General features: G+C 38.4%; 2 protein-coding genes across 3 annotated transcripts in view; one reads left to right on the forward strand and one right to left on the reverse strand.

Moving 5' to 3' along the window:
- Positions 1-6,788, reverse strand: part of mical2b (microtubule associated monooxygenase, calponin and LIM domain containing 2b) — a 44,441-nt gene extending 37,653 nt beyond the window's left edge. For both annotated transcript variants that reach the window (XM_088006400.1, XM_088006399.1), the window contains exon 1: positions 6,667-6,788. The gene's annotated coding sequence lies outside the window, so the exon portion shown is untranslated. The remainder of the gene's footprint in view (positions 1-6,666) is intronic.
- A 2,623-nt stretch (positions 6,789-9,411) lies between these two features.
- dkk3b (dickkopf WNT signaling pathway inhibitor 3b) lies at positions 9,412-14,147 on the forward strand. Its single transcript, XM_015000700.2, has 7 exons — positions 9,412-9,634; positions 10,108-10,233; positions 10,366-10,446; positions 12,536-12,628; positions 13,165-13,309; positions 13,749-13,899; positions 13,988-14,147. Exons 1-7 carry the CDS (start codon positions 9,476-9,478, stop codon positions 14,010-14,012), a joined length of 780 nt encoding a protein of 259 aa, XP_014856186.1. The 5' UTR covers positions 9,412-9,475; the 3' UTR covers positions 14,013-14,147.
- The last annotated feature ends 1,906 nt before the right edge of the window (positions 14,148-16,053 follow it).

Raw genomic sequence — 16,053 nt, forward strand, 5'->3', positions numbered from 1 at the left:
AGAGCTCAACTAACTAATCTTATTAATCTAATTAATTTAAAGAGTACAGGATGAAGCTTGAGCACTCACAGAAACTCTAGATGTGGCAATCTATGCATACATAGGTCCTCCAAAGATTTTCACCTTGGATCTTCTTACTGGGCAGCATCACCAGTAACCACCACGCCACCAAGCAGTCTGCGCAAATAGGTTTATGGTATAAAGTGCATAGGCAGGATCTTGATTACAATCTGTCCTTCTCACTTTTAAAATCAGGAAAGCAAGAAAAGGACAGGAATATTTCCATAGAGTTCAATTCATCAGATGCAAAAAGGTAGACGACTCTTGCAGACCACAACAATTCAAATGCACAGGTAAGAGTAGAGTTACACACAGGTAGACAAGAACCAATTCACACGACAAGGGACTCAAATTCAGATGCTGGAAAGAATCATGGCATAGCCAACCACAAACAAGAGCAAATCAGAGTTGCCTTAGCATGTATTCCAATCACCAATCCAAACTTGTACTCTTTTAGTTTTAAATCTTTATATCGCACAATTTGATATTTACCTGACAACTCTGAGCAGTCACTTCTTGTCTGAACAAGCAGCTTACATGAACATCCTGGCCACCAAAACACTAGGTAAGAAAATAAGCAATACTCAAAAGCTTAAAAGGAGTTGTTAGCTCTCAAACAACCTGTGCAAGTCACTGAGATCTCTGAATGAAGTATGCAACTAAAACGCCTTTTAAATACCAAAGAGGCAAGATAACGTTTGTATTCAACAGCTAATAAACTCAGGAGACCGAGTTCGGTCAATCCTTTTATGGATTTTGTCATATCTCAGCGACTGTTTCTTTAAAAACAGTTTTACAATTAAGGCCATGGAGTGGATTGTCATCATTGGTACAAAGGTTGCATCTTGCACGAGGAAATCCAAACACAGAAGGCTGTAAATGATTGCAAAAGGAAAGTCTTTTTCTCTTAATTGGTGCTGACCATATAAGGCATCATCCAAGGCTGGTCCAAACCCTTTATGGACATATACAAGACTGCGCAAAAATCCTGCATCATTCTTCTTTGCATATTGTTTTCAATTGACCAGAATTTCTTGCAATGCCTAAAAATGGTCTTGATTCTTTACTTTGCCGACAGCTTTATTCGGCAAGTTTGTGCACAAATTTCAGTTCCACTTTGCCCTCAATTGCGACATTTTAAACATGAATATATTAAAATGTTATTTGCAAGTATTTTTTTCATACCTGTGGTGTTCTTACCAAAGATAAAGTCAAGATTCAGTTAGTGCAAACTAACAAATACAGTTTTTAATTTTTAAAAAATTAACAAAAACAATTGACTAAAAATTAGTCAAGTACTGGACTGAATACGAGTGAAAAAGTAGCCAATATTTAAAGAAAATCTTTGAAAGGCTCTTCAAAAACCTGACAAAGTGCTGATCAAGTGCTGACCACTGGATGCTTAGATACAAAATTTGAAAGAAACTAAATCCTAAAATGTTTGCATCCTTCAAAAGTCCTTATAAGTTGACATGAGGCAGAACCTCTCTGGGGCAAGCTTTGTCTTTTAGTTGACCCAAGACTCTGCACCTCTGATGGCACAGATCACCTAAGCCCATATGTCTGGTTGTGTTGAAAGAGGCTTTAATTGGTTCATGTGAGCCCTGAAATCAGACCCTTAATCCTCACAGCATTAACGTCGCACAGTGCAGAAGTTTGAGGTTGGATTACATCTTCATCCTGCCAACAGTTGTGACACTAAATGCCACAGAGCTCACAGAACCATTGCACGGAAATTAGTCCACAAAAATACAGTGGGGCTAAGGAGGTCTTGACCTTAAGCGACCAGTTTGATCAGCAGTACAAAAGATTAGCTGCTTGTAACATTTAACCACTTCAAATGACCTAAGTAAATGCTTTAAGAGTTTCAAGACTGTGTAGAGTCTATACTTCCATGTTGGTTCAGATTCAATTTCAAACCAATTTGAGGAGCAGATTTGGACCTTCATGTGCCCTAATGAGTATTAGACTCCGTGTCTCTTGTTTACTTCGCTATGTTTGTCACAAGAATCAGGATTTCCAGAGGAAAACCAAAACAGACCAAACATAAACATCTGAAGGCAGATGAGAATTTAACTTCGACGTAAATGAATTCTAAAAATCTATAAATTTGTAGGATGAATAAACTTTGACAGCAGCTAAAGGTTAGCTGAAAGGCTACAAATTTATTGTTCAAAATGTTTTGTTCCAATTTTGAGGCTGCGTTACTCCATCCTCAATAAGTTAGAGGTATATGGATTAAACAAGACAAATCTGCTTTGATTAGAGTTCAGTGAAAGATTCGTCCCTTTCAGAGGACGGTTCCAGATAAACCCAACAACAACCATACCACTAGTTTTCCTGGACGATTATTAAATTACTTTATTTAATTTGGCCAGCATTTGTTTTTCAACCTGGATCTGAATGGGTATAAAACCTCTTTTGTGCTAATAGGCTGTTTATTTAATCTCTTTGTCACAATTAACCTAAAATATTTAAAGCTTGTTCCTTGAACTAACGTATCCATTTCAGTGTCACTAAGCACCTTCCAAAGTTGGTCAATCCAATGCAAAATACTCAGCTTTAGCTTTACAATATCTTTAATGGTATCGTCATAAAATAATTAAATTGAGTCTCGCATTAAAAGTTAAAGGTGTTAATCCACAGATTCCATGCAGAAATCGCCATTCGGCTGTTGGATCTAAACCTTTACAAAATCCTCTGACACCCTGAAACTCAACTTGGCCTTTCTCGTTTGACAGCAGCCCATCTGGTCAGCCAGTGACGGTGAAGTTTGGCTCCCTGGTGTATTTTTGTCTTGCTGCTGACACCCCTGAGCTCATATATGCAGCGACACCCCCTTATAAGTCAAAAGCTTATTCCAGGAAGTGACAGCTTGTGCAACTAGTCATTTTCCCCCCTCTCTGGCCCAGAGGCATCAAGCCACCGATAAGAAGTAAACACCAGCATGAAACAGTTCGAGATTAAAATCGAGAGGGTCGGCAGCAGAGAGCCGATGAAAGTAGAGAAGCATTCCATGAATGAGTGGAGAAAGATTTGGTGCCAATTGGATTTCAAATGTCAAGGCAACTGGAAAAAAAAGGAGCAACACTAAGACAACATGCACATTGAGACTAATCAGAACTGATTAGGATGTACTGGGCTTATGCCCGTCTCCTGTAGTCAATGAGCAAGAGGCGGAGCCCACCCTGGACAGGTCAGCAGTCCATTACTTTCGGGCGGCTCAGAAGACTAATTAAACCTAATCGTCATGTTTTTGGACTGTAGGAGGAAGGAGTACCTGGACAAAAACCATTCACACACAGGGAGAACATGCAAGCTCTATGGAGAAAGACCGCAGGCCAGAATTCAAACCCGGGACCTTATTGGTGGATGGCAGCAGTGCTACCATCTGTTTAACCATGCAGCCCATCAAAATTACATTTATTGTAAAATAAATCATTTACAAAAACTTCTAAAATTAAATGAAAAGAAGAAAAATATAACTTTTCAAACATTTTAACAAAATCACTGATCCAAGCCAATCCAGGGTAAAATGGGAGATACTAGTCTCTGTCTGATTAATTAGTGCATCCTTATTATTGTTTTTTTTTGTGCGAGTCTTGAACAAGTGAAGTAAGATGTGCAAATTATTCTGATGACCTGGTTACTCAGGGATTTCCCATTCCAAATTGTTTTTAATTCTTGATGGTCAAAGGGACTGCTGCTTCCGGTCTGTGTCGGGTGAATGGCTCTGTACGCCGCGGTCAGATCATATGGCTCAGACATCCTCAGCTGTCCCAGAAAACCTGTCCGCAGCACTACTGACACACTTCAGTTTACAACCTCCACAGCAAAGCGCCAAGTTTCTCATGCAGAGGAGGCCGAACGCTTTCTGAAAACTGTCTGGAGATGATGAGCAAGGACACGTCATGATCAACAAGTCAGACAAAATCTTGCTAGCAATAAATAGAAGGTTTTTTTTCTGCATGAAAACTTCAACCGAGATAAGAAGTAAATATTATGTAGACTGCAGCTGATTCCAACACCAATCATTTTTGGCTTAAAAGAATGTCTTTAATATCCGATCTGATAAATTAAGAATTTTTTTTAAAAATTGTTCAGGGTGTTGCAATTTTCCAAGTCAAATTTCAAATTTGGTTCAGAAGCTCCAGCGATGTGAATGCCATCTTAAAAATAATAAAAGCTCAACTTTTCCTGAGTGAAATTTGAAAGTTCTTAGTCTTCAATATTTATTTTTGTGCTAAAACTCAAACTTTATTTTGCCTTTACGCCAAAATACTTCAAATATTTTTGTCAGTTTTCTGTTTTAGGAAAGGAAAGCAACCCAAATTGTCTAAGGGTCACAAACATGACCAACTGTGGCATTAAGCTTCAATTTAACAATAAACAATTTGAGATCAAGTAGCGGTTTGTAATTTAAAGTGGGCGTTGTCTTTTCTCCCTCAATGTCAAAGTCATGAGGAAAGGCCATTACACAAAGAGCCCTCAAAATATTTCTGCAAAATGATCCACTTTGATATACTTTTCCTCTTTTGCTACAGTGGTATACTGTAAACAAGAAGCAGTGCTGGGCCAGTGGACACTGCATATCAGCTGATGTTCAAATAGAGGAAAATGTAAAAATGTCTTAAAGCTAGAACCTATTAATATATCTAGGTGTTGCTTCTGAAAAGAAAATAATTTCTGATGATGGAGGACACGCAAAATCCAACAAATTCTCTGGATTTTTACAATCAGCTTCCAGCTGAAACATCTTGCATGTATGCAAGGTCAGTTCTGACCTAAATAAAGTGGATTTGCAGGGCTTACCAACAACTAATGTTATTTCTGTTGAATGTTGTTGCAATCATACAGCAACAGTGTTATAACTCAGAGGTTTCTTTAAGTTTGTTGCAAGATTGACTGCTACCATAAATCCTTCCTGCCCACAGCCTCGTGATCCACAACAACTCTTTGAAGATACTTACATAATATGCGTTATGACAACACTTAGTTTCTTTTTGGGAGAAAATTTTCTGTGTTAAATTGAATTGAAGTTTGTGTCAGATGTGCAGACACAAGCCACTGTTAAACTTTGCAACACAGCAAACAAACGTAATTTTAAAATGAAATTTTGCGTCCCGACTTCCTGAAAAACAGGAAAAAGTTATCTGCTAAAACTGAAGTTCTCTGATTGCAGCACTGATCAGTTCCTGCTTGGTAGTAAACAAGGCTACAGTAGTTACAACTAATGGTATCAAATCAACAGCAAACCAGTAAGGATTTAACCAATCCGACCTATGACCTGTAAGCCGTTTGCGCTGACCAAGCTGCTTCTGACCGACACATTCATTCAGCACTATAATCTCCTTGTGACAGCTGCTGCTCATTTACATCTCATCAATAATCTTATCAATTACAGACATAATTTTTAGAGCATAAACCTTATCTCGACGATAGACGGACAGAAGCAGCAAATGGGGAACAGCTAGGGCTGTGTAATAATATCGATTTTGCGATATATGTCGATATTTTCTTTCCTAGAAAAAAATCGATATTCATCCGCAAGTATCGTAACATCCAACTGTCACCTTGCTCACTCACTGCTTGCTTCGCCTGGAGAGTGATTAGGTCATCAGGCTTAGAGTGATTCCTTCAGATGTTAAGTGTCAAGGTTAAAAAGGTAAACTATTCAGAGAAGGGTACTTGGTGCACTTTATTTACTTTGCAAATGCATGCAAGCTACAGTGTGTACTGTTTCAATTAAAAGGAACATGTTTTCTCACCACTTCTTTTATTCATTTTGTCCAGCTGTCGACTTTAAGTCTGTGTCCATGTCCAACCAGAGCCAGGTATTGTGTAGTTGGTGCTTTTAATCAGTTTTCAGTTAAATTAATTCAATCCAGTCACAAAATGTCACCAAAATCACTATGTCCCTCTAAAATCTTTCAGAAAATCGCAAAAGTGTATTGTATTGAATTGTATCATTTGCTGAATATCGCAATATATAACAATTGTCAGGAATCAGACAAAAAAACTGTGGAATGAAATAAAAATAAAAATAATAAAATAAAAAATAAGCATGTCTGAGAGAGACCATTTCTTGAAACAGTACTCACATTCCACGTTCACATATAAAGTCAAAACATAATGTGGTTTAGATGTATTCAAATTTTTCTGTTTTTTGTTTGTTTGTTTGTTTTTGCTTGTTTGATTTTTATCAACGTTTTATAAAACTGAAAAAAGAAATTAAGAAATGTGTTAAATTTGGGAAGAATAGGTTTCGTGTTTTTAGACTAAGTTCCAATCACATCATCCTGGCCGACTATGATTGGAGCAGCTTTCTACAGCCTCCTCACTCAATTCCCTGAGCAAACAGTTGCGTCTAAATACAAACAAATTAATAACATTCATGTGAATAAAGGTCATAGTCAGCGTGGCATTAACTGCCAAGCAGGAAGGCAGTCTGTGAGTTAGGAGGCATTTCAAAGAAGCATTCCTGATAAGCGTTCAGTCGTGCACTGACGCTCAGTCAAAGTGCGGCTTTTCGTCTTCTTCCATTGAAACAAAGCAGCACCAACCCGCAGTTCTACGCCAAACTCGGCAGAAAACCCAGACACTAACCTCCAGGAGCGATGAAACACAGCCTCCCCACCAGCGGCAGCAAGGGTTTCTTTTAAGCGACCTGCTCTTCTGACAGCCGCACAATTCCTGCACACACACCGAGAGACCAACTCTGACTTCAACTCTTCTGTCAAGACCAGAAAATCAACTTCCGCTTACTGGTTTCCACAATAAAAGTCCCTCAAGAACTACAATAACACATCCAATTCCAATGAAAAGCTTTTAATAAGTAATTAAATAACATCATAGAGCACAAAATACTGAAATGCTAAATAAAACCGCTTTTCTATACGAGGGGGATTGTTTGTAACCATTAAATACATATATTATTTTCAAAAAAATGAAGTTATTGGAACTCCATATAAATTGTAAAAAGCCATAAAACAAATCAGCGTTTTATTCCAGTAGCATTAACTCACAATACAAACCTTCAGATAAATCCAACCTTTAATTTTAATTAAATCTCTCTATCATCTACTTGGGTCTTTGGAGGAGATACAGATCCACAGCATCACAGACCCTTAACTGTACTTAACAGCATGAGGTATTGTCTATTTATTCTTATTTTGTTGAATTCCAAACCTGACAGCTGTAATTTTGTGCCTAAAATTTAAATTTTAGTCTTATCTGACTGTTTACTAAACTCCACATGTGTGCATGTGATGGTAATAGCTTTTATTAAGTGACTGATTGTTGTTAGAGGAAATTGATGCCACTCTTTGCTGCCACTCTATAATGGTGAGCTTTGGATATTTTTCCGCTCTTACTGTTCATTGTGTGCGTGTGTCTGTGTGTAGGCAAGATAGTGGCAATGGCATGCCATTTATATCCCCTGATGAACAGACGGTGATTGATTGTGGTTCTGCTGTACCTTCTAATGAATTTGAAAAAGTGACGTATAATTTAAAAAACAATACTCCAGTTGCATTTATTTGATATGAATTGTTAGAAGCAGCCTACCAATGCTCATTCTAAAGTTAAATCTATTGCAATAAGATCATTTATAAAACGTTATAAATAAATGACAAGATGATGTTGATGGACTAGATTTTGTTTTTCTTTAAAGTGAAATAAGTGTTTTGTCTTCAATGTGATGCTCTGATTATTCACTGAAAGGTTAAAGCGATTTATAGCTGCACCACTTAAACAATGTTTGAGAGTTTTATGTTGAAATGCAACAAACCACCTGTTCGGAACTGGTTTGTGTTTATTTCTATGCAACTTTACACAACCAGTGAGAACTTGAAAAGGGTGTCTGACTACTCCATCCGATCAACAGATATTTAAATAGAGCCACAAAGTTCACAAGAAGAGTTTGCTCTGCTTTCTTCATCACAGATTAAAAAGACACACAAAGTGGCTCCTTTAGTATTTGCAACAGTTAAATTAATAAAAAATATATATTTTTTATTTTTTTAACATATCAAAAATGTTAATTCTAAATACTAAAAGGAAATATAGCGGTGTATATGCACCAAGTCTAAATTATTTAAATTTCAAATTGAACACTCGGTTCTAATTTGATTTTGCTGAATTTATTGGTCGTACGCTGCCCCCTAGTGGTGGTGTAACGTTGCTACAACTTCTTGAAAGACATTTCCTCATTGGGTCTCGGATTTAACCATGTCCTACTATGTCCTTGAGGTTCATTGAAGTAATCCGAATTACATCATTCTATTTTAATCATATTCTTCATCTTTTCAAATGAAGAACATGCTGAGTATCATGTTTGATATGTGTCAAGGAGGGCTCAAATTGTAACAATGCAACAGCAGACACATGGTGCAGATCTTATAATGGAAATTGGAGAAATAAGAAAAAGAAGCATAGGACACAGGTTGGAGTAGACTCCAACAGCGGCAGAGAAACCAAGGAGTGTAAACAGTGTAGAGATGTGGTTGTGCTACCAGATGAGGACAATCAAACGAATGCAAAACAGCTGGCGGAGAACCTAAAAAGGAAATTGAGAGAAGGTGGAGATAGGATAAAGAGAAAGGAAACAAAGAGTCCAACTAATCAAAAGCTATAGTTTAATAGACTAAATCAGCTGGTCATGAACCTCAGTCCTTGAAGGCTGGTGTCCCTGCTTCAACACCCCAGAATCAATTACTAAGGTTAGCAGGACTCTGGAGAACTTGACTGCATACTGAGGAGGCAATTTTCAGCCATATGATTTGGGTGTGTTGGACAAAGTACACATGAAAAAGTTTCAGGACATCAACCAGTGGACTACACGGAAATACACAGAACAGAGCAAAGAATGGAGCTATGAAACTCGGTACAAAGAAAAGAAACATGTGGAGAGGCACTAATGGAGGGAGATAATTAGCACAAAGGGAGCTAAGATACTCAAAAGAATTACAAACCAAGGATGAAGACTAACACTCATCTAGGAAAACTAAACGCAAATGCACAAATAAAAGAACAAGAATAAACAAACGAAACACAAAGACAAAGTTTCACAGCTACCAAAAATGAGCTCAGAATTGAACTGAATGAGGAAAGACCTACAGGACATAAAAACCCCACAAGGTAATGATCAAAAACAGTGTCATTAACTTCAGTTTATTATAGATTGTCGTGTTGTCTTTTTAAATCCCACAAAGTAACTAGTAGGTGGATTTTGGCATTTCACCCTTTCCAAGTGCAATCTGATGCTTTTCCACCCCATTAAACCCTCCCACCTGCCCACCACTCTTCCTCCTCCTCCTCCTCCTCCTCCTCATACTTTCCAAATAAAACGGAGCCAGCTGTGCGTCGTCTGCTGCTCAGACGCTGAGCTCAGTCTGTGTAGTGGAAGGAAGCAGAGATGTCCGGTACCATGCTGCTGTTGGGGTTCTGGGGTCTGTGTTTACTGTGGACGGCCGGCGCCATGGAGCGGGGTCCGGTTAGTCTAAACGAGATGTTCAGGGAGGTGGAGGAGCTGATGGAGGACACTCAGCATATGCTGGACGAGGCGGTGCACAAGGTCTGCGTCACGTTTTATCTATTCATATCAGAGAAAAATGTTATCATTGAAATCCGTTCTAGTCCTTTTTATTATTACTATTTTAAAATGTAAAAAGTTAAGTGACAAAAGGGTAAAAATCTATGTGGGTGGTATTTAGTTTGTCAAGTTTCTGCCAGGTTGAGAATGCTTTTGGCAGATTACACAGAGTTTCCACGGCTGGATGTTTGGGGAAAGTCTGTCTGACCCAGCCTGTTGAAGTCTGTTTTAGCCTCAATAGACACTGACAAATTTACTTGGATGAAGAATCGTCTCTGAGGTTGAGACCCACGTAGTTTTATTCTTTAAAGTCTTCTTAAAATTATTTTTAGGGCCTTCCTTTGGATTTCTTGTTTTTTTTTTTGTCTTAAATTTCATTCGTCCATTAAACCCACTGAGTTGAGTCATCTTCTGGTCCGGACAATGGCATAATATCATTGCACTGTCTCCAACAGATAACTAATGAAAGTGCAAAATTCTCCTCATCCCCTATGGATCTGCCTCCCAGCTATCACAATGAAACCAGGAAGACGGTAAAGGGCAACAACGGGGAGACTCGGATCCTGGATCGAACTGACAAGGTGGGTTCTTTTCAGACAAACCCATTTGAAAGCTTGAGTCTGTAAAACACCAAATCAGAAGCAAAAGCTGTTTTGTTGTTCAACTTTAGCAAAGCTGCACAAAGTCTCTCGTATATTGCTCTTTATTTGCAGGAAACTGACAACAGAACAGGAGAGATGTATACTTCACATGTGCAGGTGGAAGTCTCTGGCCAGTGGAACAGCGTGGCTCATGTGAGTTTTTTTTTTGTTGTTGTTGTCTTTTGTTTTGGTTTTAGTGTTTGTTTTGTGAGTATTTAATGAAAATGATTATGATAAAACCTCTCGCAGATGAGACTGATGGTCAGTAATGACAAAAAAATAAGATGTGTGAAAGAACAGCAGATGGCCAGTTAAGAGGACTGCAATAATGGGTGGAAATTTAGCTAATGTGAACAGCTTCTGCTGTGCTAAGAACCGGGGGAAGCGGATGGAAACCAGGGCAAAAAACAGAACAGACCTGTGATTTTTTTTTTTTGTTTGTTTTTTTTTTTTGTTTCTGTTTTATTCTAAAAATTTACTTTTTCCTAATGTTGGCATGAAATTTCTGTTTTTAAAAGATGGTTTATACACAGGCATTCAAAAATAAACATGTTGTCTAAATGTATCCCATTTCAGACCATTCACTTGTAGCACCAAGGTGTAGTACAGAAACAAACTGAAATGGATGAAAGTTTTTAAGAAACTATTGGTATGGCTAACTAACATCTAAAACAGTTTCTAAAATCCTACCACTTTTCTTTCTCCTAAAAGATGGATCACTCACCGACACTGTAGCAGTATAATCTGTCTTTATTTTTTCCATGCTGTGTAAAATGAGGTCATCCAGGAAATAAACTCACTGTATATATTTTTTAAAGTTTTTCACCAGTAGGCGGCTGGCTTGTTGAAACTGAGATCATTACTGCAGTTTGTTGCATTACAAAAGTGGTTTTGATCTCCTGCTTTCCTGGCAGCCATACAGATGGTGGTTATGTTAATAGTCCCTGCTGCTCAATGCCAGGAAACCTTGGAAGAGAGGGGGTGGGGGGATAGCCAGCAGAAGCATAATGGAGTAAGCTCAGTTTTCCTAAAGTTGGTTAAATTGTTCTAAATCACTGTGCAGTTATTGTAAAGTAGAAACTTGTAAATCAACAAGAATATTGGTGAATGTGTTTTGTCAAAGGGGGTTGGGGTTAACATCTGGCTGTTTAAGAGTTTAATCTGGTTGTAAAAATCTGTTAGTTTATGAAAGACAAACACAAAATGACCTGAGGGGCGGGGAAAAAAAAACCAAAACATTTTTTAAATGTTGGTACCAGTCAAAGTTCATGGTGCTCATTGTAAAGATGATGCTGCCTTAAAACTGATCTCTTTGCTGGCCCCTGTTCCTTTTTAATACGCTGGAACATACAGTACATCTATTGGACCTAAAAACTGTTATGAGAATAGAGGAAAGTAGATTTTATGCCTGGTTAACATCTGTGATGATTTTGTCCATATGCTTGTATGGAAAAAGGTCCTTTGTTTAGGTTTATGGGTGTGTTTGTATTTGTTTTTTGTTTTTTTGTTTCTTAGACAGTTCAGACATCATGATCTTACTACAAGGCTGCTTAAGTATAAGAAGGAGAAACAAACCCCCTGCTTAATGCGCCCACCCACCACCAGTGGCGCAGCAGTCGGTTGCCAAATATCTTGAGTCGAGACTGCAAGTGCAGGTCACCAGACACTGAGACTATTGTAAACATAACAAACTAAGCTTAAGTGGCCTCATCTGATTAAAGCACGTTTCCCCTAAAATTCCCAGTAGAGCTAAGCTAACTACAACATGTACATTGTTTCATTCTATTGTGGAAGCTTCTTTTTTATTATTATTTTAAAGATTGTTTCTTTTGCAGTAACTCAAACCAAAATGGGCAATGAATCTGGACAAAAATGCAACTTGTGTTGTAGCAAATAAATGACTTGCAAATATGCTTGAACAGCCAGGTGCATTCAAAAGGACATTTTAATCTTGCATACTCTGTCCAGATAGGATTAAGAAAAAATTAACAGTCTAGTTTGTTGGATGCAAACTGAGCTGCTTTACAACTTTGCACAATGGCTGTAAACTGTGCTTGTCGCTGTATTCTGTGAAACTACAAATTACATCTTTAAATCCATCTGGACATCGACAAATGACTAACATGAAAATATTAGCGGTGTCGAATGTTAAAATCAAATGAGGTAACATGAATGAGCAATCTATCCACGGGGTATTTGATCTTGCTTAAATCTGTTGACTTTCTGTCATTTGAACCTTCAGGAGTGCATAGTGGATGAGGACTGTGGGGACCTAAAATACTGTTTGTATGAGATTGAGAACTCCAGGTGCCTTCCCTGCATAGCAACAGATATGGTGAGAGCTTGGTCATCATTTTGTTCTATATTTGCTTCAGCTCCATGTGCAATCACAAAGCCACTACAACAAGATGCAGCGAGTCATAACGGGTGCTAAAACACTAACAGTGTTTTAACTTAATACAAAGTACAAATACAGATTTCCATCTGAACATAGGACTAGACTCTGACTGGACCATTCTTTCCCATGATATGCTACCTAAATCATTCCAGTCAAGCGCTGGCACTTTGTCTAGCGGTAAGCTGGTGCTGTCTGGCTGGAAGATGAATATCCATCAGTCTTCTGTAGCCAGGTTTTCTTCTGAACTATTCCTGTATTTATCTCCCTCAACCTTCCTATTCCAAGTTCCTTTGGAAAAGCGTCACTCTGCCACCTCCAGCATTATGCTTCCTCCACCATATTTTGGTGCAGCTCATTATATTTCTGAAATGATGTGGGGGAGAATTGTGTGAATGATCTAATAAAAGCTGTAATAATGTCTGCCTTTTTTTTAAGTGGTGAAATGGTTTCTGGAAAGTGTGCTTCCCTTACAGCCATGCTCAAAGGATGAGGAGTGCTGCTCAGATCAGATGTGTGTTTGGGGTCAGTGTACATTGAACGCCACCCAGGGGACGGCGGGGACTATCTGTCAGGGTCAGAGCGACTGCAGGCCAGGTCTCTGCTGTGCATTTCAACGAGGTGATATGGAATATATATGTACAAGTCTAATTTTGCATCAGATACCATGTAGAGTGTACACTTTGAATGCAAAAATCTGTTTGTTTTAAATCTTTTTATATTTTGTTTTTTCATTAGATAAATCTATTTATTGCATTATAGCAGTACAATTTGTAATGTTGAGGTTAAGAAAACAGTTTTCCTATACAGTGGTATTTTAGTCGGCACACATTCAAAAGTATATCAAACAAATGTGGATAAACACACAAAATTCAAGTCGAGTGTGCATTATTCAGTCAGTAGTCTACTCAGTCGCATGTTTTCTGCTATTGACTCTATGAATAATTATCAACAGTCTTTATCTTGTGCATAATTAAAAGAACTAAAGTGAGGATTTAAGATGCTCTGTGATAAAAGTGGGCGATTAAAACGAATCCAGACTGATTTTCTTCCCCCTCAGAGTTTTTGTTTCCAGTATGCAGTCCCAAACCTACAAAGGGAGAGTCCTGCCTGAACCACCCCAACCTTCTTATGGACATGCTGGAATGGGACCAGGAGGGCCCCAGAGATCACTGTCCATGTGTGGCCAACCTACATTGTCAACCCCATGGGTGAGAACAAACACTGAACCGCAAATATGTTGGGTGCCGCCAACAACAAAAGTGACAAAGTTTTACTCCGAACTCTTTCTTTTTGCAGTCGTGGATCTGTGTGTGGGGAGTAGGACTGAAGGTGTAGAGGTTTCCAAAGAGTTCAGTTCAGTGTCACCATCTGGACATCACCTGCATTCTTTGTACTATTTATGCTGAACTGCAAGTCTGTATTGAAAGACAAAAAGTAAATAAATGACTTTAATTTAGTTTTGACAGTTTTATGGTTTTTATTTGCTGGATCCCTTAAAGGTAGGAAATCTTTGCTTGGATGTTTTGATGAATTTCCAACATAAATGTTCAATCAGTTTTTATGTTTTGCCAGGTCAGCAAGCTGCTGCATCTTGGCTTTATGGCTAGATGCATTGTCTTCCTGGAAAAAACAAAAACAACCTTAGTGCTTGACCTGCTTCCAGTTTATTTTTCTTCTTTGGCCTGGCATGTTCTCTAGACTGTTTAACCTGAGCTATCCCTCTTGAATACTTTTTTTTTTTTTTTCTCTAGCTGGTGTCTCCAAACCATACATCACATCAGGTCTCACTAATTTGAGCCAATTATTGTAGTTATCTCATGTCTCTTACCTGGTAGGAAATACCACATGGATAGTTTAAAGATTAAATAACTTTTTAGTTTTATGCCTCTGGACAAAATGCAACCTAATTTTTACCAGAATAAATCAAATCACTTAAATCCAACCTCACATGTTGAAGATGATGACAAAATCACACAATAGATTCCAGATGGACATGTATTTAAAAAAGAAAAAAGAAGCTAAATTTAAGGTGCTTGGTAAAACTAGGCGCACTGTTTTCTGTTTTATTGAAATTTAAGAAGGGGAAAGAATTGGCCAGCGGTTGCTAATTGAAACACTTAGCTGATCTTGTGCTGCAAAACCTCAAAAGCAGGAGGTCTGGCAGTTTAACTCTCTGGAGTGTGTGGGAGTATTTTAGCATTACTCACCCCCATCACCCCCTTTTTTTTTTTTGTACAACTACTACATTGTGAGAACCCATTGCACCTCATGGGGCCCAAAAATGCTGCTTTTGCATAGGGGATTAGGTTTATAACTAAGGCAAAGTTATTGTGAATAAAGATGTTTACACAGTAAAAAGACATCAGAAATGACATTGCTGTAAAAGCCGTCATTGCTCCTCAGTCTGGAAAGTGTTATGAGCCATTTCCAACAATGTGAAGTACCATCATTGAACAGTGGGGGAGGGAAATATGAGATGGCCACCAATCTGCTCAGGAGTGCATATGCCAGCAAATTCACTCACATTAAAATGCTCAGATGTTTGTGGGGCAGGGGTTCATATACCAATACTCGGTATTCGGGACAGGATAACACCTGAATGTTCCACAAGAATTTACAGGTGAGACAAAGTAAAGGTTGCCCATAATGCACAGCCCCATGTCTGGAGAAATCCAAATGAGACATTTCAGCATGGACATCTTGTACCAACTGTCCAGCATAGTGGTGGAGGGAGGGGATGGGGTGGGGGGGGGGGCGACAGCAATGACTTGGTTTTGTTCGACAGCCACAGATGAACTTCTCTGAACAGGAATGCCTTCTTGGATCAAAAGTTAGGCAGTCTGCAGAACAGCTAAAGACTGCCCCAGAATGATTCAGGTGAAATGTATACAAATGTATAATTGGACTTGCAATTGCAAAACAAAGAATAACGTTTACTTTTTTTCTTGATAAAGTTTCCCAGTAATTTAACTCCTTGCATCCCCACCAAAAAAACATGGTGGCTTTTGAAAGGAAAAAAATAATTATACAGCGATATACTGTTATGTCATTAAGTATTGTTCAAAGATTTCTTGCTGAAAGTCCTCGAGATATACTGATGAAATGATCAGTGAAATGAAATCCATAGCAATTTAAAATCTCTGAACACGAGGGGGCACTAAACGGCAGAAAGGGAAAGATGACTGGCTGATAACCGCATGATCATTACGTGGTCAGATGCCGATCTCTGTCTTGCAGTAAGCTCTCATGCAGAAAACAAAAGGCCTTTGTCAGAAGTTTGGATTTGATCTGTTTTAATTCACACTTTCATTGTTTGACTATGTTAGAAAAGTCTAAAGATTTTTCTTTGAATTTGCGCAATG

Source organism: Poecilia mexicana, unplaced genomic scaffold (assembly GCF_051168715.1).
Source record: "Poecilia mexicana isolate PSO_F unplaced genomic scaffold, ASM5116871v1 scaffold_6, whole genome shotgun sequence".
In the NCBI taxonomy this organism is placed as follows: Eukaryota; Metazoa; Chordata; class Actinopteri; order Cyprinodontiformes; family Poeciliidae; genus Poecilia; species Poecilia mexicana.